Source organism: Callospermophilus lateralis, chromosome 4, assembly GCF_048772815.1.
Source record: "Callospermophilus lateralis isolate mCalLat2 chromosome 4, mCalLat2.hap1, whole genome shotgun sequence".
Taxonomy (NCBI): domain Eukaryota; kingdom Metazoa; phylum Chordata; class Mammalia; order Rodentia; family Sciuridae; genus Callospermophilus; species Callospermophilus lateralis.
The window spans coordinates 65006638-65027199 of NC_135308.1; the positions used below are offsets into that span (position 1 = coordinate 65006638).

Here is a 20562-nt window from a genome sequence, read left to right on the forward strand (position 1 = left end):
ATATCAAAATCACAAAAATATCACCATTGATAACATGATACAATTGGAAAGCTGTCAAACTCAAGATGTCAGAAACAAGTTTTCTAAAGTTATAATTTTCACTTGAAAGTTCAAATATTGTCATTGCCAACAAATAGCATCAATTGTTTCCATTTCAACAAAATGACTGTCAAATTCCTAAATCTGAATGATCATCGATTGTTATACCTCTGTGTTCTATGAAAAAAGTGGCTAGTTCAGCTGGTATGTGCTTTTCCTTGGGAAAAAGAACTGTATTTCTGTATGCAATAGAAGCACTTTATGTGAATTTCCTATTTCAGCACAAAGGCTATTCAAAGACATAACAGCCAAGCGCAGCAACTCAGGAGGCTGGGGTAGGAGGACTGCAAGTTCCAAGATAGCCTCAGCAATTTAGTGAGGCCCTAAATGACTTAGTGAGACCATTCTCAAAAAATACAATAAAATAAAAAGGGTTAGATATGGAGCTCAGTGGGCTGGGGATGTGGCTCAAGCGGTAGCGCGCTTGCCTGGCATGCGCGGGGGCGCTGGGTTCCATCCTCGGCACCACATAAAAATAAAAATAAAGATGTTAAAATAAATATTAAAAAATTCTCCCCCCCCCCTCTCTCTCTCTCTTAAAAAAGAAAGAAATGGAGCTTAGTGGTAATATGCCCCTTTACCTAGACAATGACTACTAGTTTAGTTTGGTGTCACTACCACATTTATTCTAACTTCACTTAGCATTATCTGAGGGACCAGAATTTTACCCATCGTTGCTTTTGTACCATCAGTGCAAATGTCAACAGTGGAAAAGGCAAGTAACATCTTAGTGTGAACTATTAAAATAATTTTGACCTCAAGACATTCAGAAAATGCTTTGGGGACAAAAAAGTCTGGAATCTCTGGGTCACACTTTAAAAACTATTGTTTATACTATTATTTATTCTTAATTGACAAAGAATTGTGACTCTAGAGTTTGAATTAGCATGATAAAAAGATGGGAGAGTTAGAAGAGACCCACTGTAAAGGGAAGAAAGAAAAAATTAAATAACCTTGCCAAGGAATAGTCTCAACCACAGATCTTATTTATTAAATATTTAAGCATTTAAATTTCAACACTGTAGGGTTGTAGCTCAGTGGTTGAGCACTTACCTCGCATGTGAGGCACTGGGTTCAATACTCAGCACCATGTAAAAGTAAATAAATAAATAAAAATATTGTATCCATCTACAACTAAAAAAAAATTTTTTTGTAAAGAGAGAGAGAGAATTTTTTAAATATTTATTTATTTTTCTTTTTCTAGTTTTCGATGGACACAACATCTTTATTTTATTTTTATGTGGTGCTGAGGATCAAACCTAGTGCCCTGCGCATGCCAGGCGAGCACACTACCGCTTGAGCCACATCCCCAGCCCCCTAAAATTTTTTTTTAATTTTAATGCTGTATATATATTAGTAGTTATTTTTTTCCCACAGTCTATTTTTATTGTCACAATCAACATTATCATCTTCAATACTGTTTTTTTTATGACAGCAGAATGCATTACAATTCTTATTACACTTATAGAGCACATTTTTCATATCTCTGGCTGTATACAAAGTATATTCACACCAATTCGTGTCTTCATACATGTACTTTGGATAATAATGATCATCACATTCCACCATCATTAATAACCCCATGTCTCCTCCCTTTCCCTTCCACCCCTCTGCCTAGAGTTCTATTCCTCCCATGCTCCCCCTCCCTACCCCACGATAAATCAGCCTCCTTATATCAGAGAAAACATTCAGCATTTAGTTTTTTGGGATTGGGTAACTTCCCTTAGTATTATCTTATCTAACTCCATCCATTTACCTGCAAATGCATGGTTTAATTCTCTTTTGTTGCTGAGTAATATTCCATTGTGTATCCCTCTCCTCGGTCTATATCCAAAGGACTTAAAAACAGCATACTACAGGGACACGGTCACATCAATATTTGTACAGCACAATTCACAATAGCTAAACTGTGGAACCAACCTAGATGCCCTTCAATAGATGAATGGATAAAAAAAAAAAAAAAGTGGTATATATACACAAGTAGTTCTTTGTAAATGCTACAGTTCCCAGAACACACACACATACAATGTTTGTTTGTTTGTTTGTTTGTTTTTTAAGTTGGTTCTTTTGTACACTATATTTTTTGCAGTCTTGGGAATGGAACTCAGGACCTCAAGCATGCCAAGCACAGGCTTTTATGACTGAGTTCCCTTAGTCCTATGAATTTAACATTGCAAGAAATCAGTATAATTAATAAACTCTACTGCTGGCCATGTAGCTTCTCTGCCCCACAACCAAGTATGCACACAGACACACAATGAATAAATTAAAAAAAAAATCCTCTCAACTTTCTTAGGCCAAAATAATGATAGTTTTATTCTGTATCTGATGATCTGATTGAATTTATTCACTTCAAGAATTCAGTTAACATTTACGGTTTTTATTACTCAGCCATAAAGAAGAATGAAACTATGGCATTTGCTGGTAAATGGATAGAACTGAAGACTGTCATGCTAAGTGAAATAAGCCAATTCCAAAAAAACAAATTGGGGGCAGTTTCACTGGATTGGACAGGGCAGAGTGGAAGAAGGGAAGGGCCGGGGGCGGGGGGGGGGTGCCACCATGCCTAGCAAACATTCTTACTGAGTGTTCACCCAGTCCAATGTTTGAACAACTCTTTTTTTTCTTTTTCTCTTTGATTTATTTTTTGTGCTGCTGGGAACCAAACGCAGGGCCTCACTCATGCTAGTCAAGTGATACCACTGAGCTACATTTTCAGCCCTGGATTTCACTTTCAATCTGTGTTGTTTGTTGTCAACATGGGTTTGAGGATAGATATTGTTTTGAACTCATATTCAGTGTTCAGAAAACAGAAAATAATTGTTATTTGTACTACAAACTAAAAAGTAGGAATACATATATAGTACTTTGGAGATGCATTTTTTTGTAGGCAGGGCAGGTACTATGGATTGAATCCCAGGGACACTCAACCATTGAGCCCCATCCCCAGCCCTATTTTGTATTTTATTTAGAGACAGGGTCTCACTGAGTTGCTTAGTGCCTCACCATTGCTGAGGCTGGCTTTGAACTCACAATCTTTCTGTCTAGCCTCCCAAACCACTGGGATTACAGGTGTATGCCACTGCATCTCGACTTTTATTTTTCATTTCATTTTATATGAAATGAAACCAGGGATTGAACCTAGGGGCACTCAACGACTGAGCCACATCCCCAGCCCTTTTTTTGTTTTGAGACAAGACTTCCCTAGATTGTTTAGGACCTCACTAAGTTGCAGAGGCTGGCTTTGAACTCATAATTCTCCTGCCTCAGCTTTCCAAGCCTCTGGGAATTCAGGCGAATGCCACCATACCTGGCTCAATCTTCTTTTGATTGATTGAGAGAAAGTGATAGATTGAAAATGACCCTGTTTTTTGCTTTGTTTGGTACTGGAATTGAACCCGCTGAGCCACATCCCCAGCCTTTTAATTTTTTTTTAAGTTGTTGAAGGACCTTTTATTTATTTATATGTGATGCTGAGAATAAAACTCAGTGCCTCATGCATGCTAGGCAAGTGCTCCACCACTGAGTCCCAGCCCCAGTCCCCCAGCCCTTTTTAAATTTTTATTTAGAGTCAGGGTCTCACTGAGTTGCTTATGGCCTCGCTAAATTGCTAAGGCTGGATCCTCCTATCTCAGCCTCCCAAGCTACTTGGATTTTAGGCATGCGTGATGCATTAACTTAGATATAGAATGGAAGAAAAGCAATCTATTAGGGGGTAAGTACACATGTAGGGAGGAGTTATACATTCATTCAACGTTTATTGAGCATCTGCTATGTGTTAGGTACTCTTCAAAATGATGGATATATGATAATGAACAAAAAAAAGGATCAAATATCTGTTCTCGAAGAGCTCACATTCTAGTAGTGAGGGAAACAAAACAATAAGCACAAGCAAGTAATTATACACTATTTTAGCTGGGTACAATTGTGTGTTTCTATGGTCCCAGCTGCTTGGGAAGCAGAAAGATGGCTTGAACCCTGGAGTTCTGGGCTAGATTGCTAAATGAATATTGGATCATAAGGGATTCTTCCAATTAGGGAAATAAATCAATGTTATGTAAGTGATGATATTTGAGTTGGCCTTGGTAGGAACTTTATGGGTGAAGATTTATGGAAAGGACTAACCCAGATCAAAAGAAGAATGTGAGCAAAAGCTGAAAAATGTATGCTACCTTCAGTAAATGTAGTCAGTAATTTATAATAGAGACAAGCAGGGTCCAATTGTGGCAGTCTTTGAATGCCACATTATTATCTGAACTTCATTCTGTATTCCATGGTATCTATGATTAGGAGTATACAGAGAATTGTGCTTTAAAAAAAATCTTTTGAGCTGGTGCATTGGAGCCCATATGTAATACCAGTGACTGGAGAGGCTTAAAGACCCTGTCTCAAAAATGAAATGGATTGGGGATGGAGCTCACTGGCAGAGCTCCCCTGGGTTCAATCCCAGTACTGAAAAAAGGAAAAAATTACCTTTTTGGAACTGGGGGTGTAGCTCCATTGTGGAACATTAGTCTATTATGTGTTTGATCCATAGCACTGAAAAAAGCACTTTTTGAGCTGAGCATGTAGCTCAGTGATAGAGCTTAGCAAGGCCTACCAAGTGTTAGCATACACAAGATCCTGGGTTACTAACAGAGAAAATTACAAGAGGGTTGGGAGGAGAAGATGGCAAGTGCCATTTAGATATCCTTAGGACTTATACCAGTGAAGTCTCAGCCTTTCCATAGTCGTAACTGTTAAGTCTGGGATTAAAGTGTCTTTCCCCTACTCCTCTTTCTGACTCTCCTGGAAAAAAAAAAAAAAAAAGAGACCATAATTAAGTTTTGAACTTACATGACTTAAGTCCATTTCCCACAACTCTCAAGAAGAAGAAGCAATGGGCTGGGACTGTAGCTCAGTGGCAGAGCTGTGTGAGGGACTGGGTTTGATCCTTAGCACCAAATACAAATAAGCAAATAAAATTATTTTTTAAAAAGAGGAGCTGGGGTTGTGGATCAGTGGTAGAGCACTTGCATAACGTGTGAGGCACTGGATTGGATTCTTAGTACCACATAAAAATAAATAAAAATAAAAGTTCATCCACAACCATATTTTTATATATATATATATATTGGGGAGGGGAGGAAAGGAACCAGCTGCAATGTTCCTAAACAGCATATTCTTTTTTATTTTTTAAAATATTTATTTATGTATGTATCTTTAGTTTTATGTGGATACATTAGTTTGTTTTTATGTGGTGCGAAGGATCAAACCCAGCACCTCATGCATCCTATGCGAGCACTCCACCTCTAAGCCACCACTCCAGCCCCACATATTCATTTTGTAAAAGAAGTAATATCTGCTATCAGACAAACAGTAACATAACATTTAAATATATAATGCCCTGAGTGGAGAAATTGAACTCTAGGTCCTATCCTGGCTCTATGCTACCAGATTATTGAAGGAGAAACTTTTTAAGAAGATATTTTTAAAAGTTTACTTACTTATTTATATGCGGTGCTGAGAATCGAACCCAGTGCCTCACACAGGCTAGGCAAGAGCGCTACCACTGAACCACAATCCTAGCCCTGAGAAACTTTTTTTACTCTTCACATTCTTGAGACAAGCTTGTTAATTACACCACAGTAACAAGACATGATGGCTTTTTCCTGTAAGCAATTCCATGATTATGCATGGCATTTATGCAACATTCTTCATAAGAGCAAAGTTGCGGGATGAAAGTTTAAACCGGAGCCCCGGAGGCACGCGCACCTGTACTCCCCGTGACCTGGTAGGCTGAGGTAGGAAAATCGCAAGTTCCAGGCTAGCTCAGGAATTTAGCAAGACCCCAGGCAATTTTGTGAGACCATTAATGCCCCCCGCCCTCCAACCACCACCACCACCACGAAATAAAAAGGACTGAGGCTGTAGCTCAGTGGTTAAATGCCTTGGGTTCAATCCTCCCAACAACAATAGAAGCTTAAACTGATAGCTTCCAGAACTAGCGTTTTGTGACAGGGAATTGCTGTACGGGGGCGCTACATACTCCTGGCCTAGGGCTACGTGCAGAAGCCAAACTACATTTCCCGGCGACTTTTGGCGCGGTGAGCGGCCAGGCGGGATGAGCTGTGCTTCTGCGTGGGACCAGCCTTCTTATTGGTGTGCAATCCAAAGGTCGTGTAAACTCGCGGGTGATTGGACGGATTCTTGAACGCTCAGTGGCTCCGCGGTGTTCCCTGATTTGACTTTTGTGTTTCAGTTGAGTTCTCACGCGCCGGCTTAGTGTGTGGTGAGTCTGGGGGTTTCGGGTTTAGGAGGAAGGCGGTTTAGATAGGAGGCTTTGAGAAGAAGACCCAGTGAGGAAGAAGTTAACTGTGGAAGCAGTGAGGAAGGGAGGAACAGGATCCTGGAACCTGGGGATACTTAGACGAGCTGGGGGCCGGAAAAGCAAAGTTAGTATCTGCAAAGGAGAGACCCGGGGCTGGCCGCCCTGGGGAGCTGCGGCAGCGAGGGTCAAGGACGCGATGAAGTGAAAAAAGGAATTTTGATTTGAACGTACCGGAGATGGGTTCCGGTATTCCCTCACCCCATGCTAGTCCAAATCTGTTTCCTCATTTGTAAAATAAGGAAAAGTAAAACTACCTAACAGAGTTGTGGTGGGAGTAAATAAAATAGTAAGTTTCGGGTTACGAGGTGTAGTGTTAGAGTGCGCGAGGCCCTGGTAGGATCCCCAGCACTGCAAATAATAAAAGATACATATACAAAAACTCCGGTGATTTTTTTTTTTAAATTGTAGTTGTAGTTGAACACAATACCTTTATTTTACTTATTTTTATGTGGCGCTGAGGATCGAACCCAGCACCTTGCACGTGCTAGGCAAACAGTCTACCGCAGAGCCACAGCCCTCCAGTGTTTGTTTGTTTTTGTTGTTTGTTTTTAAGAATTTCAAGTTAATTTATTTTGCAGCTAGAACATTCTGGATGGAGAAAGTCAGAAAAGAATGAGGAGATAGTATTTAAAATGAATTTTCCAGGATGATCTTAAGTTCGAAGCTACCCTCCACAACTTAGTAAGACCCTAAGCAATTTAGTGAGACCGCGTCTCAAAAAATAAAAAGGGATGGAAATGGAGCATAGTTGTAGATTACACCTGGGTTCAATCCCCTGTACCAAGTACAAAAAAAAAAAAAAAAAAAGGTTCAGAGGACCTATACAGGGGGTGGGTAGAAAGTTAAACTGTTGTAGTGGTCCTGGTAAGAATGATTTGAGATTCTAATCAGGTGAAGTGGTGCACTTAGCAACTCAGGAGGCTGAGGCAGGAGGCCAGCCTGGGCAATTTAGTGAGACCCTGTATCAAAATAAAAAGAGGGTTGGGGTTTTGGCTCAGTGGTAAGCACTTGTCTACCACATGTGAAGCACTTGGTTCAATCCTTAGCAGCATATAAAAGTAAACAAAGGTACTGTGTCCATCTACAACTAAAAAAAAGTATTAAAAAATAAATAGCCAGGATTGGTGGCAAGTTCAAAGCCAGCCTCAGCAAAAGCAAGATGCTAAGCAACTCAATGAGACCCTGTCAGTAAATAAAATACAAAATAGGGCTGGGGATGTGGCAAAAAACCCCTGGGTTCAGTGCACAGCACTGGAATGAAAAAAAGAATATCTTGATGGTCTGACTTAGCATGGTCATTGTAAAGATAAAATATACAAAATTTTCTTTTTTCTTTGTACACAGGTATTGAACCCAAGGGTACTTAACCACTGAGCCACATTCCCATCCCTTTTTTTTTTTTTTTTTTTTGAGACAAGGTTTCACTAAGTTGTTTAGGGCCTGGCTAAATTTCTGAGGCTGGCTTTGAACTTGTGATCCTCCTGCCTCAGCCTCTCCAGTTGCCCAGAAAAATATACAAAATTTTCATATGGTTCTATGGGAGGTTCAAGATAAGTAGTGACTATGTGAAGTAGCATGAACCTACAGTCCCAGGTACTGACAGGTACTAAGTAGGAGAATTGCTTGAGCCAAGAGTTTGTGATTGGTTTAAGCAACGTAGCAAGACCCCTTCTCAAAAAAAAAAAAAAGAAAGAAAAATAATCAAGTGATGAATTTAAATTGCCAAACCCAGGTTGTTTGGAAATGCTGAATTAGTAACTAATGGGGAAGTCAGAAGGGACATGATTGGGTGGAAAGGTTTGGGAAATATGAGCTGAGTGATTTCTGCTTTTAGTTCATTTTTTAAGCTCTAATGGGAAATATAGGTGAAAATCTCCAGAACATAATTGAGAATTCAAATCAGGAGTTTGAAAGAGATGTCATTTATTCATATTCAACAGGTAGTTGTGAATTATTTGCCAAGTCAGATTTATATATTTATTTTTCAGTCTGGGGATTGAACACAGGGACATTCTAACTCTGAGCCACGTCCCCAGCTCTTGTTTAAAAATTTAAAAAAAAAAATTTTTTTTTTTAAGCTCTACTCGGAATTACATCCAGGACCTTGTATATGTTAGACAAGTGCTCTACTACTGAACTACACCCACAACCCTTTATTAATTTTACTTTGAGACAGGGTCTCACTAAGATGTTGAGGCCTGCCTTGAACTTGCAATCTTCCTTTGCCTCCAGAGTAGCTGAGATTATAGATATGTACCTGCGTCCTGGACCAAGTCAGATTTTAGATGATAGAGAAAAAAGCAGTAGGAATAATGATATCCTTCAAGAAATGGATGGAGAAATGGTAAATTAAAAAAAAAAAAAAAAACACAAAGAACTATTTGAAGCAAGGGAGTAAAATTTTCAGTAATAGCAGGCTGCTTTGAGTTCTCATGTGTCAAACATGGTGCTCAACCCTTTTATTTGCTATTTCATTTAATCCTTACCCTACCTGTGACATGCAGCTGAGGTTTAGAGATGATGCCGTGCCTCCGATACATAACTAATAAGGGGCAAAGCTTTCACTCAAACCTAAGTCTGGGGTCTGGGTATATAGGTCTGTTGGTAGAGTGCTTGCTGCAAATGCACTAGGGCCCTGGATTCAATCACTAGCACCACAAAAAAACAACAACAACAACAAACTCTAAGTCTGATTTCAGGGCCCATCCTTGCAATAACAAAGCCATATTTTTAGAAAAGGTGTTCAGCGCTTTCAAATAAACAACTTCTTAGCAAGACCCTGTATTCAAAATAAAAAGGGCTGGGGTGGCTTGGTGATTAAGTGCCCCTGTGTTCTCTAATACCAATAAATACATACATACATACAAAAGATATCTCCCATAATCCTACCATACCAATTCAATAACTTTTTATTTTCTGGATTTTTTGAGGGGTCGGGGTACCAGGGATTGAACACAGGGGCACTTGACACTGAGCCACATCCCCAGCCCTATCTTATATTTTATTTAGAGACAGGGTCTCACTGGGCTGCTTAGCGCCTCGCTTTTCCTGAGGCTGGCTTTGAACTCAAGATCCTCTTGCCTCAGCCTGCCAAGCCACTGGGATTACAGGTATGCACCACCATGCCTGGTTTTACTGAATTATTTATTGACAGGAGGCAAATCAACCCAATTTGGAGAGGTTGGTGGAAAGAGATGTGTTTAAAGGAAATTAATTAATCATTTCTATTTATTTATTTTTTTTTCATGGTACTAGAGATTGAATCCAAGGATGCTTTACCACTGAGCTATATTATAGCCCTTTTTTATTTTTTATTTTGAGATAGGGTCTCGGTAAATTGCTGAGGCTGGCTTTGAATTTGTAATCCTTCTGCCTCAGCCTCCCAAGCATCTGGGAATATAGGTGTGTATCACTGTGCCTGATGGGGTTTTGTTTTTTGACTTGTACTTTAAAGAATCCCTAGAACTACTATGTTGAGAATACACTACAAGCCAGGCACAGTGGCATGTACCTGTAATCCCAGTAGTTTGGGAGACTGAGGCAGGAGGATCACAAGTTTGAAGACTGCCTCAACAATTTAGCAAAGCCCTAAACAACTCAGTGAGACCCTGCCTCTAAATAAAAAATAAAAAGGGCTGGAAAAGTAGTTCACTGGTACAGCACTTACCTAGTATGTGTGAGGGCCTTGGTTTGATCCCCAGTGTCACCAGAAAAAAGAAAGAAAACTTTTCTGCATCTCCCTTATGTAATTTCAGTGAGAGGATTGTAGGGTTTTTGTTTTTTTGTTTTTTGTTTTCCACTACTGCCAGTAACATTGATAGTAAGGAGACTTTGTGTTTTGTTTCTTTTCCCCAGTACTGGGGATTGAATCCAGGGGCACTCTACCTCTGAGCTACATCCTCGTCCCTTTTTATTTTGAGACAGGGTCTCCCTAAATTGCCCACACTAGCTTCAAGCTTGTCTTAGCCTCCTGAGTAGCGTGGATTACAGGTATGTGCCTCCATGCCTGGCGAGGAGACTTTTCTTGCTATCTCCCAAATATTCAATATCATTCTGATTTTATTTGAAAATAATAATAAGGAAGAGTACTTTATGATACTTCAAAATGCATAAAATTTTAGGAGTTGGAATTACTTTAAAGAATACTACATTTAAAAGCATCACATTCTCTTTAGGAGGCAAATATAATGTTGGAGAGAGGACCAACCTCCATATCCTATAGTATTCTTAATGTCTTCTAATCATGAATTTTTGTGTATTTCATAGGTGTGAATAAGACAGTATGAACTTTACCCCGACACACAGCCCTGTCTGCAGAAAGTAAGATATTTACTTATTTTTGAATTGTTAAAATAAGAATTCAAGACTTCCATAGCCTTAATCCAAGTTAGTATAGGACCTAGAAGGTTTTGGAAATGTGCTTCCTAAATTTCAGTTTGAGCTATATTATAGATCTCATTTCACTATTTCGTTCAGAATTTAGATTTAAAAACCTTTTATCTGGTAATACCAGGACTCATTTAGTGTGAGAGAGCTAGGCACATTGCTAGTAGATCCTGGATGACAGGGAACAACCAGTATATAAACATGGAACTTCTAATTCTGGTTCTACCACCAATTTGCTATATGCCACATCATCATCATCTTGGTGCGATAGCTCCCATCTGCTGAATCTCAGGAGTACCTTTTAGTTCAGTTAACCTATTTCCGGGAGTTGTTATTAGGCAACCATCTTTGAAGATATGAAACATTAAGTAAAATAGTATTTCTGTTTCAAGCCCCCCAACCCCTTTTTGGGTGTTACTGTGGATCTAACTCAAGGCCTTGTGCTTACCAAATATATGCTGTGTCTGCCATTGAGCTGTAACTCCAGCCCCCCAAAACTTCAGTGGTTGAGAAGATATCAGGTATTTTATTCGTGAAGTTGAGTGTTTTTTGTTTGTTTGTTTATTTTTTTGTTAAGAAGGATTGAATCCAGGGACTTAGGTGCATGTCTTTACCACTAAGCTACACTTACACCCCCAGCCAAGAATAAATGTCAATGTCTACTGTATGTGCTTGCTTACTTAGATGTGAACATGTATATTAACGACATTTCATTAACTATATAACTGTAGGCTTCTGGTATAAAGTTTATTCACTCTGATGTGCACTTTGTTTTGTTGTAAATTACAGACAATCAAATTGGATTGATTTTCAAATGAGTGTTTTTCTTCTGTACCATTTGTTTTCTAACTTTCATTGTATAGCTTAAGTCTCTTGTTTGCTAAAAACAAATAAACAAAAACTTCCTGGACATTCATATTATCTAGTCTTAATCTGCACAATTCAAGTCTCAGATGCTAGTTTAGTTATTTTTTGTGAGTGTTTTTTTTTGTTTTGTTTTGTTTTGTTTTGTTTTGTTTTGGTTTTTGGTTTTTGGTTTTATTTTTGGTGCCGGTGATTGAACCCTGGGATGCTTAACCACAAAGCCACATCAGCCCTTTTTCTTTTTTATTTTGAAACAGTCTCACTAAGTTGCTTAGGGCCTTGCTAAGTTGCTGAGACTGGTCTCAAACTTGAGATCCTCCTGCCTCACCCTCCCAAGCTGTTGGGATTACAAGCAAGTACCACTACACCTGGCTTAGGCTCAGGCTAGAGTTTAGGATCTATGTGGTTGTTCCTGTTGCTGTATGTCTTGATGAATCTTTTGGTGGGCAGTGGTACTGGAATTGAATGCCAGGTTGCTCTACAACTGACCTACATCCCAGTCTCTTTTTATTTTTATTTTTATTTGAGACAGGGGTCTCACTGAGTTGCTTAGGGCTTCGCCAAGTTGCTGAGGCTGACCTCAAATTTGTGATCCTTCTACCTCAGCCTCCTGAGTCTCTGAGATTACAGGGATGTACCATCGTGTCCAAATATCTTGATAAATTTCTAATTGTTACTAGTGGTCCTTCTTTTTTTTTTTTTTTTTTTTTGGTACCAAGGATTGAACTCAGGGCTGCTTAACCACTGAACCATATCCCCAGACCTCTTTATTTTTGAAACAGGCCCTTGTTAAGTTGCTCAGGGCCTCTATAAGTTGTTGAGGCTGGTTTTGAACTTGCAGTCCTTGTGCCTCAGCTTCCCAAGCCACTGGGATTATAGGCATGCACCACTGCACCTGGTCATTAGATGTTTTTCTAATTTTATATTCCATTTTTTAAGTGATTTTTTTTATAAATATATATATTTAGTTATCAATGGATCTTTTATTTTTTTATATGTGGTGCTGAGGATCAAACGCAGGGCCTCACACATGCCAGGCAAGCTCTGTACCACTGAGCCATAACCCCAGCCCTCTTTATAGTCTTTAACATCTTTTGAATTTAGCTTTAAACCATTGACACTTAGAAGACATTTATAAGTTTATTCACTAACCACTTTCAACATATATAAAAACCTTAATTGTAAGCACTTTTAGAACACAAGTCCCCTTTTATTTAAACATTATAAGACTTTATAAATGTTTAGAGAATTTAACAAATACATCCTTTCTAATTTCATAGACCAACAATTGCCTCCAAATACAGTGTTGCTTCTGGCATCAATGGTCCCACCAGGAGGAGTAGAATGGCCGATTCAGTGGAGTCTACTCCCTTGCCTTCAATCAGAGATCGTCTGGCTGTCCTGTGCCCTTCTCAGGAGCTTCTAGAATATTATCAAAAGAAGGTGGCTGACTGTGATGAAGAAAATGAGGACCTATTGAAGAAGCTAGAGTTCTACAAAGAAGCCTGTGAAGGACAGGTAAAAAAGAGAGAGAGAGAGATAATGTCTTCATGTGGTGGTGCAGACCTGTACCTAGTTACTTGGATGACTGAGGTGGGAGGGTGGCTGGAGCCTTTACATTGGACTACTCTGACTACTCTTTAACTTTGCTGTTCATTCTATAGCTGCTGGTGCTCTTTTTTTTTTTTTTTTTTTTTTTTTAAGTGCTTGGAGAACCTTGTGCCCTCCATAGTTTTCTTAACTTTTCAGTTTTCTAAGTGCTGCATATCAGCTTCTGACATGTCCTTCTCTTCTAACCTAAATCTTGTCATGCATTATTTCCATAGTAACTATATCACCTACAATTGTGCGATTATTCTTTTGTTTCACCTGCATAGTGAAACCCAACTGCACTTTAATCCATTTCTCTGCAACCTATTCTCCTGGAGCAGGATTTCTCAACTTTGGCATTACTGACATCTGGCCTGGATATTTCTTTGTCCTGGGGGAGGCTGTTCTTTGTCCAGTAGGATATTTAGTGTGTTCCCTGGCCTCTATCCACTAGATATCAGTAGCATAATTTCCTTAGTTGTGACAATCAAGAATGTCTATAGCCACATGTGGTGGTACATGCCTGTGATCCCAGCGACTTGCAAGGATGAGGCCAGAGGATTGCAAGTTTGAGACCAACCTGGGTAACTTAGCAAAAGCTGTCTCAAAATAAAAAATAAAAAAGGACAACTGGGCACATGCCTGTAATCCCAGCAGCTTGGGAGACTAAGGCAGGAGGATTGTTGAATTCAAAGCCAGCCTCAACAATTTAGTGAGGCCCTAAGCAACTTAGTGAGACCCTGTCTCTAAATAAAATATTTAAAAGGGCTGGGAATGTGGCTCTGTGATTAAAGTGCCCCTGGGTTCAATCCTTAGTACCAAATAATAATAATAAAATTATAAAAAGGGTTAGGGATGTAGCACAGTGGTAAAATGTTTGCCTAGCATGTGTGAGGCCCTGAGTTCAATCCCAAAGTACTGTAGGGAAAGGAAAAAAAGGATGTCTCCAGACATTGCCAAATATTTCTGGGGCAGGGGTTGGGGAGTAGAGGTAAAGGTATATGTGCAGAATCCCTCCTGATTGAGAACCATTGTTCTAGAAAGGTCACTCAGCATTACAGAATGAGTTGATGGTAAACAAATTCAGCTGTACCTCAGTCATCATACAGAAGTTTTCTTACTCATCTCTCTCTTTCTCCTCTCCCTCACATCTGTGCCATACCTTTACTACTCTCCTGTAGCCTACAACTTGTCTTAGCCTTCTTCCCCCAACAGGTAATTTACTTTCTAGTTCCTGGAGGAATACTAATTTTCATACATGAACTACCTTCTTGCCCGTCTGCATAGCTAAAGACATCTAATTCTGTCTAGCCTTTTCTGTTGTTGCAGTGCTGGGGATTAAGTTCAGGACCTCACATATGCTGGGCAACTGCTCTAACCACTGAACCATATCCCTAACCCCATGTCTTATTCTCAGGAATAAGCATCTTTACCTATTCAAGTTTGCTTAATATGAACTTTTTCTCCTCAGTGTATAAACACACTCAAGTCTTTCCCAACCCAAAAGGGGGGGAAAAAAGCCCTTCTTGACTTGTGCTTCCCCCTCTGGCTACTCTTTTTATGGCTGTCTTTTCCCAACAACACTTAGAGTATTTTCACTTTTACTCTCAGTGACTCCTTCACTGCATCTTCATCTCTGTCCTCACAAGTCCACTCAAATTTTTCTTTCTGTGTTCTCCATCTACTTATTTGCCAAACTCTTTTCTCTTTTTGACTTTGCAATATTTGTCACTATTGACCTATCCTTTCCTAAAATTCCCTTCCTGTCTTGATTTCTGTTGTTTTTCCTTCTTGGTTGCTACCTAGCCTCTCTGATCAAGTTTTGTTTTGTTTTTTCAGTCTCTATCAACAACTCCTCTTCTTAGTCTTAAGTGTCAAATTTCCTACTATATGTGATCCTATTTAATCCATGCATTATGCTACTATAGTGATGATACCCAGATAACTAACCTAACTCAATTTTCTCCTGAGCCCAAGTGAAAATATCCATATCTGAACTGACTTTCCTTTTTCTATACCACCCATCCCCCATACATATATACCATATATTTCCCCTCTCTCCATACCTTATCCCTTAACTTTTTCTTTATTTTGATTCTTAGTAAATGGTTTAATTGCCTACAGTTCTGCTCAGCCCCACTTGATCAAGTTCTGTGAATTCTGCTTCTAAAGTATTACTTAATCCATCCCCACATCTCCATCACTATTGCCAGAATAGTAGTTCAGACCCTCATAGTTCAATTGAGCTATATATTATAATATTTTTGCCAGTATCTCAGCCTCTCCAACCTGCACCATGCTTTTCACTATAGCAGTGTGAAATACTATAGTTATCCAAACATGTGAGACTTTTTTGGTGTGTGGGAGGGGCACATAACTGTCACTTTTATCAAATACATATATATTTATAATGCTAAATTTTTTTTTTTAATAGAATTGAGCCAAATCCCATAAGCAGGCCACAGTATGACTTAGGGTTGGGTGTGTGTTCCATGGGGGTGGTGAGCATTTTCTATTTCCTCCCTTGCATGGTTATATCTAGCATGCCCTGACAGATCAACCATGTCCTCAGTTTTGGAAGAGCTACAGGAAGTTACAGAAGAGATGACTATGTTGTGGGAAAAGGTTAGAGAAATATGATGCCCTAAGAGCTGGAAAATACAAGACAGACAGAATCAAGAACATGATGCAGTAGAAATCACAGAAAAAGCAAAATGTCTTTTTTTTTTTTTTTGGCCATGGGTAGGGGGTGTTGAATCCAGGTGTCCTTTACTACTGATCTATATCCCAGGTCTTTGTATTTTTTATTTTGAAACATGGACTCACTAAGTTGCTTAGGGCCTCACTAAGTTGCTGAGGCTAGTCTTGAACTTGGGATCCTCTTGCCTCAGTCTCCTGAGTCACTAGGATTACAGATGTGTGTCACTGCACCTAGCTAGCAGAATCCCTTGGCAAGGAAAAGTCAGCCATGGTTGCTTCCATTATAATAGGATGTATAGTGAAGATCAGTTACTTGTGAATGGGATCAGGCAGATATGTTTCTGAAAATCTACATTACCATAACTGAAGCAAATCTGCACTGAGAATGAGCTGATATATTTCACAGAGAGATCATTTGATCTTTTGGTAAACCATCTAAATGGGATCTGCCCCACCCGCCCGCTAGCATAGGCAGACGACCCGGCCTGGAGGCGAGAGGGGGCCCAGCCACCCATCCGCCCATCTGCCCGCCCAACAGGCAGATGACCCAACCCGGAGGAGGGGTCCAGCCGCCCATCCGTCCAACCAGGAGGAGAGGCTGGCGTGGGGCGTGGGGGTGCAGACCGGAGGAGGCACAAAACGCAGAAGCTTGGCTTGCAAGACACCAGACCGAGCTCTGGACAAACATAAGGTCTCCCCAACACCCCCCACCTCATCAAACACACGAGAAAAACAGATGGAACTCATCTTGGAAAATCCCACCAACCCTTAAAGCCCATCAACCGGTGGGCATGGCTACCAGCTCGGTTCTGCGATGGATCAGGCACCTGGTTTCCATCTCAAGAGACAAAGTAGAAAGGCTACAGGTGGAAGCTCAAGTCCTCTCACACTGGCTACCTCCACCACCCTGAACACAGAGACTCAAGCTAGGTATAGGCAACGCCACCTACTGGAAGAAAAAAAAAAGAGTTCTGAGAAACTTTTTTTTTTAAATTTTTTTTCTTTTTCTTTTCTCTTACTTTCTTTTTCCCTCTCTTTTTTCTCTTTCTTTCCTTGTTATTTTTTTTCTTTCCTTCTTACTCCCTCTATCCCACTTTCAACCCCCTAAATTTTACTAACTATAAGTAGGTATCTAAATACAGATAGGAGTTTGGATCTATACATTCCTCTATAAATTACCCGTCTATTGGTTAGAGCTCTCCAAAGTTGCTAAGTTAGATTAACCCCATACCTTCACTCTTTTCCCCCTAAACATAGCATCCTACACCTGAAATTCAGTTTTCTTCATGCTACCAGAAATGGTATGCCTTTTATAAAACTAATGACTATATTTTTTAAATGATAATTAAAGCCAACATTGGTAGACATAGAGGCTATCTATAATTGTATTAATAATGAAAACTTGTGCTTAGATGATGTACTATTGATATTGGGAACTGTTAACATTGTCTTTCTCCACAAAAGAGAGACTTTGGAACTACACAAGAGCAATATAAATATATAGGGGGAAAATCAATAACACAACAGTTTCACAAAGCTGGAAAGAAACGTAAGCAGTATGAAAAGATAAGAAAAGAAAGGACCACAAACAATGCAGGTCAATTTAGCATTAGAAGAGGTAATATCTGCAGCAGATGGAATGTCAGATAAAGACTTCAGGATATATATGCTACAGATGATCTGGAGTCTCAAGGAAGACATTAGACATCAAAATCAGACAATGAAAGATCACTTTGACAATGAATTACATAAACAAATCCAAGAAGCAAAAGATCAACTCTACAGGGAGATAGAGGATATATTAAAAAAAAAAAAAAAAATTCTGGAAATGAAGGAAACAATAAACCAAATTAAAAACTCAATTGAGAGTATTACCATGCAGAGTAGAACACTTAGAAGATAGAACATCAGACAACGAAGACAAAGTATTTCAACTTGAAAAGAACATAGACAGCTCAGCAAGACTGTTAAGAAACCATGAGCAGAACATCCAAGAAATATGGGATAACATAAAGAGACCAAACTTAAGAGTTATTGGGATACAGGAAGGTATAGAGGTCCAAACCAAAGGAATGAGCAATTGTTCAATGAAATAATACTAGAAAACTTCCCAGACTTGAAGAATGAAACAGAATCCCAAATCCTAGAAGCCTACAGGACGCCAAATGTGCAAAATCACAAGAGATCCACACCAAGACACATTATAATGAAGATTCCTAACATAGAGAATAAGGAGAGAATTTTAAAAGCTACAAGAGAAAGGAAGCAGATTACTTTTAGGGGTAAACCAATCAGGTTAACGGCTGATCTCTCAAAACAGACTCTGAAAGCTAGAAGATCCTGGAACAACATATTTCAAACGCTGAAAGAAAATGGGTTCCAACCAAGAATCGTGTATCCAGCAAAATTAAGCTTCAGAATTGAAGATGAAATTAAAACCTTCCACGATAAACAAAAGTTAAAAGAATTTGCAGCTAGAAATCCAGTGCTTCAAAACATCCTTGGCAAAATATTACATGAAGAAGAAATGAAAAATAACAATGAAAACCAACAGTGGGAGGTAGTACAGTAAAGGAAAAACTAATCAAAGAGGAAAAACAAATGTTAAGTAACAAAGATAAACAAATATGGATGGAAGTATAAACCATATCTCAATAGTAATCCTAAATGTTAATGGCTTAAACTCACCAGTCAAGAGACATAGGCTAGCAGAATAGATAAAAAAAAAAAAAAAAAGGATCCAACAATATGCTGCCTACAGGAGACTCAATTGATAGGAAAAGACATACATAGACTGAAAGTGAAGGGTTGGGGAAAATCATACCACTCACATGGGCCTCGGAAGCAAGAGTAGTGTCCATACTCATATCAAATAAAATAGTCTTCAAGCCAAAGTTAATCAAAAGGGATAAAGAAGGACACTACATACTGCTCAAGGGAACCATACACCAACAAGACATAACAATCATTAATATATATGCCCCAAACAATGGTGTAGCTGTGTTCACTAAACAAACTCTTCTCAAGTTCAAGAGTCAAATAGACCACAATACAATAATTATGGGTGACTTCAATACACCTCTCTCAGCACTGGACAAATCTTCCAAACAAAAGTTGAATAAAGAAACTATAGAAATCAATAATACAATTAATAACTTAGACTTAATTGACATATGTAGAATATACCACCCAACATCAAGCGGTTACACTTTTTTCTCAGCAGCACATGGATCCTTCTCAAAAATTGACCATATATTATGTCACAGGGCAACTCTTAGAAATTATAAAGGAGTAGAGATAATACCATGCATCTTATCTGATCATAATGGAATGAAACTGAAAATCAACGATAAAAGAAGGAAGGAAAATCCCCATATCACTTAGAGAATGAACAATATGTTACTAAATGATCAATGGGTTACAGAAGACATCAAAGAGGAAATTAAAAAATTCTTAGAGATAAATGAAAACACAGACACGACATATAGGAATCTATGGGACACAGTGAAAGCAGTTCTAAGGGGAAAATTCATTGCTTGGAGTTCGTTCCTCAAAAAAAGAAAAAACCAACAAATAAATGATCTCACACTTCATCTCAAAACCCTAGAAAAAGAAGAGCAAAACAACAGCAAAAGTAGTAGAAGGCAAGAAATAATTAAAATCAGAGCTGAAATCAATGAAATTGAAACAAAAGAAACAATAGACAAAATTGACAAAACTAAAAGTTGGTTCTTTGAAAAAACAAATAAGATCGACAGACCCTTAGCCATGCTAAAGAAGAGGAGAGAACTCAAATTACTAGCATATGGGATGAAAAAGGCAATATCACAACAGACACTACAGAAATACAGAAGATAATGAAACCTTATACTCCAATAAAATAGAAGGTAGTGAAAACATCGATAAATTTCTTAAGTCATATGATCTGCCCATATTGAGTCAGAAGGATATACACAACTTAAACAGACCAATATCAATTGAGGAAATAGAAGAAGCCATCAAAAGACTACCAACCAAGAAAAGCCCAGGACTGGATGGGTATACAGCAGAGTTTTACAAAACCTTTAAAGAAGAACTAATACCAATACTTTCCAAGCTGTTTCAGGAAATTAAAAAAGAAGGAGCACTTCCAAATTCATTCTACGAGGCCAACATCACCCTGATTCTTAAACCAGACAAAGACACTTCAAAGAAAGAAAACCACAGACCAATATCTCTAATGAACCTAGATGCAAATATCCTCAATAAAATTCTGGCAAATCGGTTACAAAAACATTAAAAAGATTGTGCACCATGATCAAGTAGGATTCATCCCTGGGATGCAAGGCTGGTTCAATATACGGAAATCAATAAATGTTATTCACCACATCAATAGACATAAAGATAAGAACCATATGATCATCTCGATAGATGCAGAAAAAGCATTCGACAAAGTATAGCATCCCTTATGTTCAAAACACTAGAAAAACTAGGGATAATGGGAATATACCTTAACATTGTAAAAGCTATTTATGCTAAGCCTCAGGCTAGCATCATTCTAAACGGAGAAAAAT

General features: G+C 38.8%; 1 protein-coding gene across 6 annotated transcripts in view; it reads left to right on the forward strand.

The window, feature by feature from the left end:
* Positions 1-20562, forward strand: part of Ccdc77 (coiled-coil domain containing 77) — a 50250-nt gene that overhangs the window by 6719 nt on the left and 22969 nt on the right. For 2 of the 6 annotated variants that reach the window (XM_076853955.1, XM_076853956.1), the window contains exons 2-3: positions 10736-10789; positions 13000-13237. In XM_076853955.1, coding sequence (XP_076710070.1) covers positions 10752-10789; positions 13000-13237 — 276 coding nt within the window. In that variant the 5' untranslated portion in view covers positions 10736-10751. Of the gene's footprint in view, positions 1-6310; positions 6371-10735; positions 10790-11247; positions 11377-12999; positions 13238-20562 lie in introns of those variants that run through there. The other 4 variants (XM_076853957.1, XM_076853958.1, XM_076853959.1 and 1 more) reach the window with 4 other exon arrangements.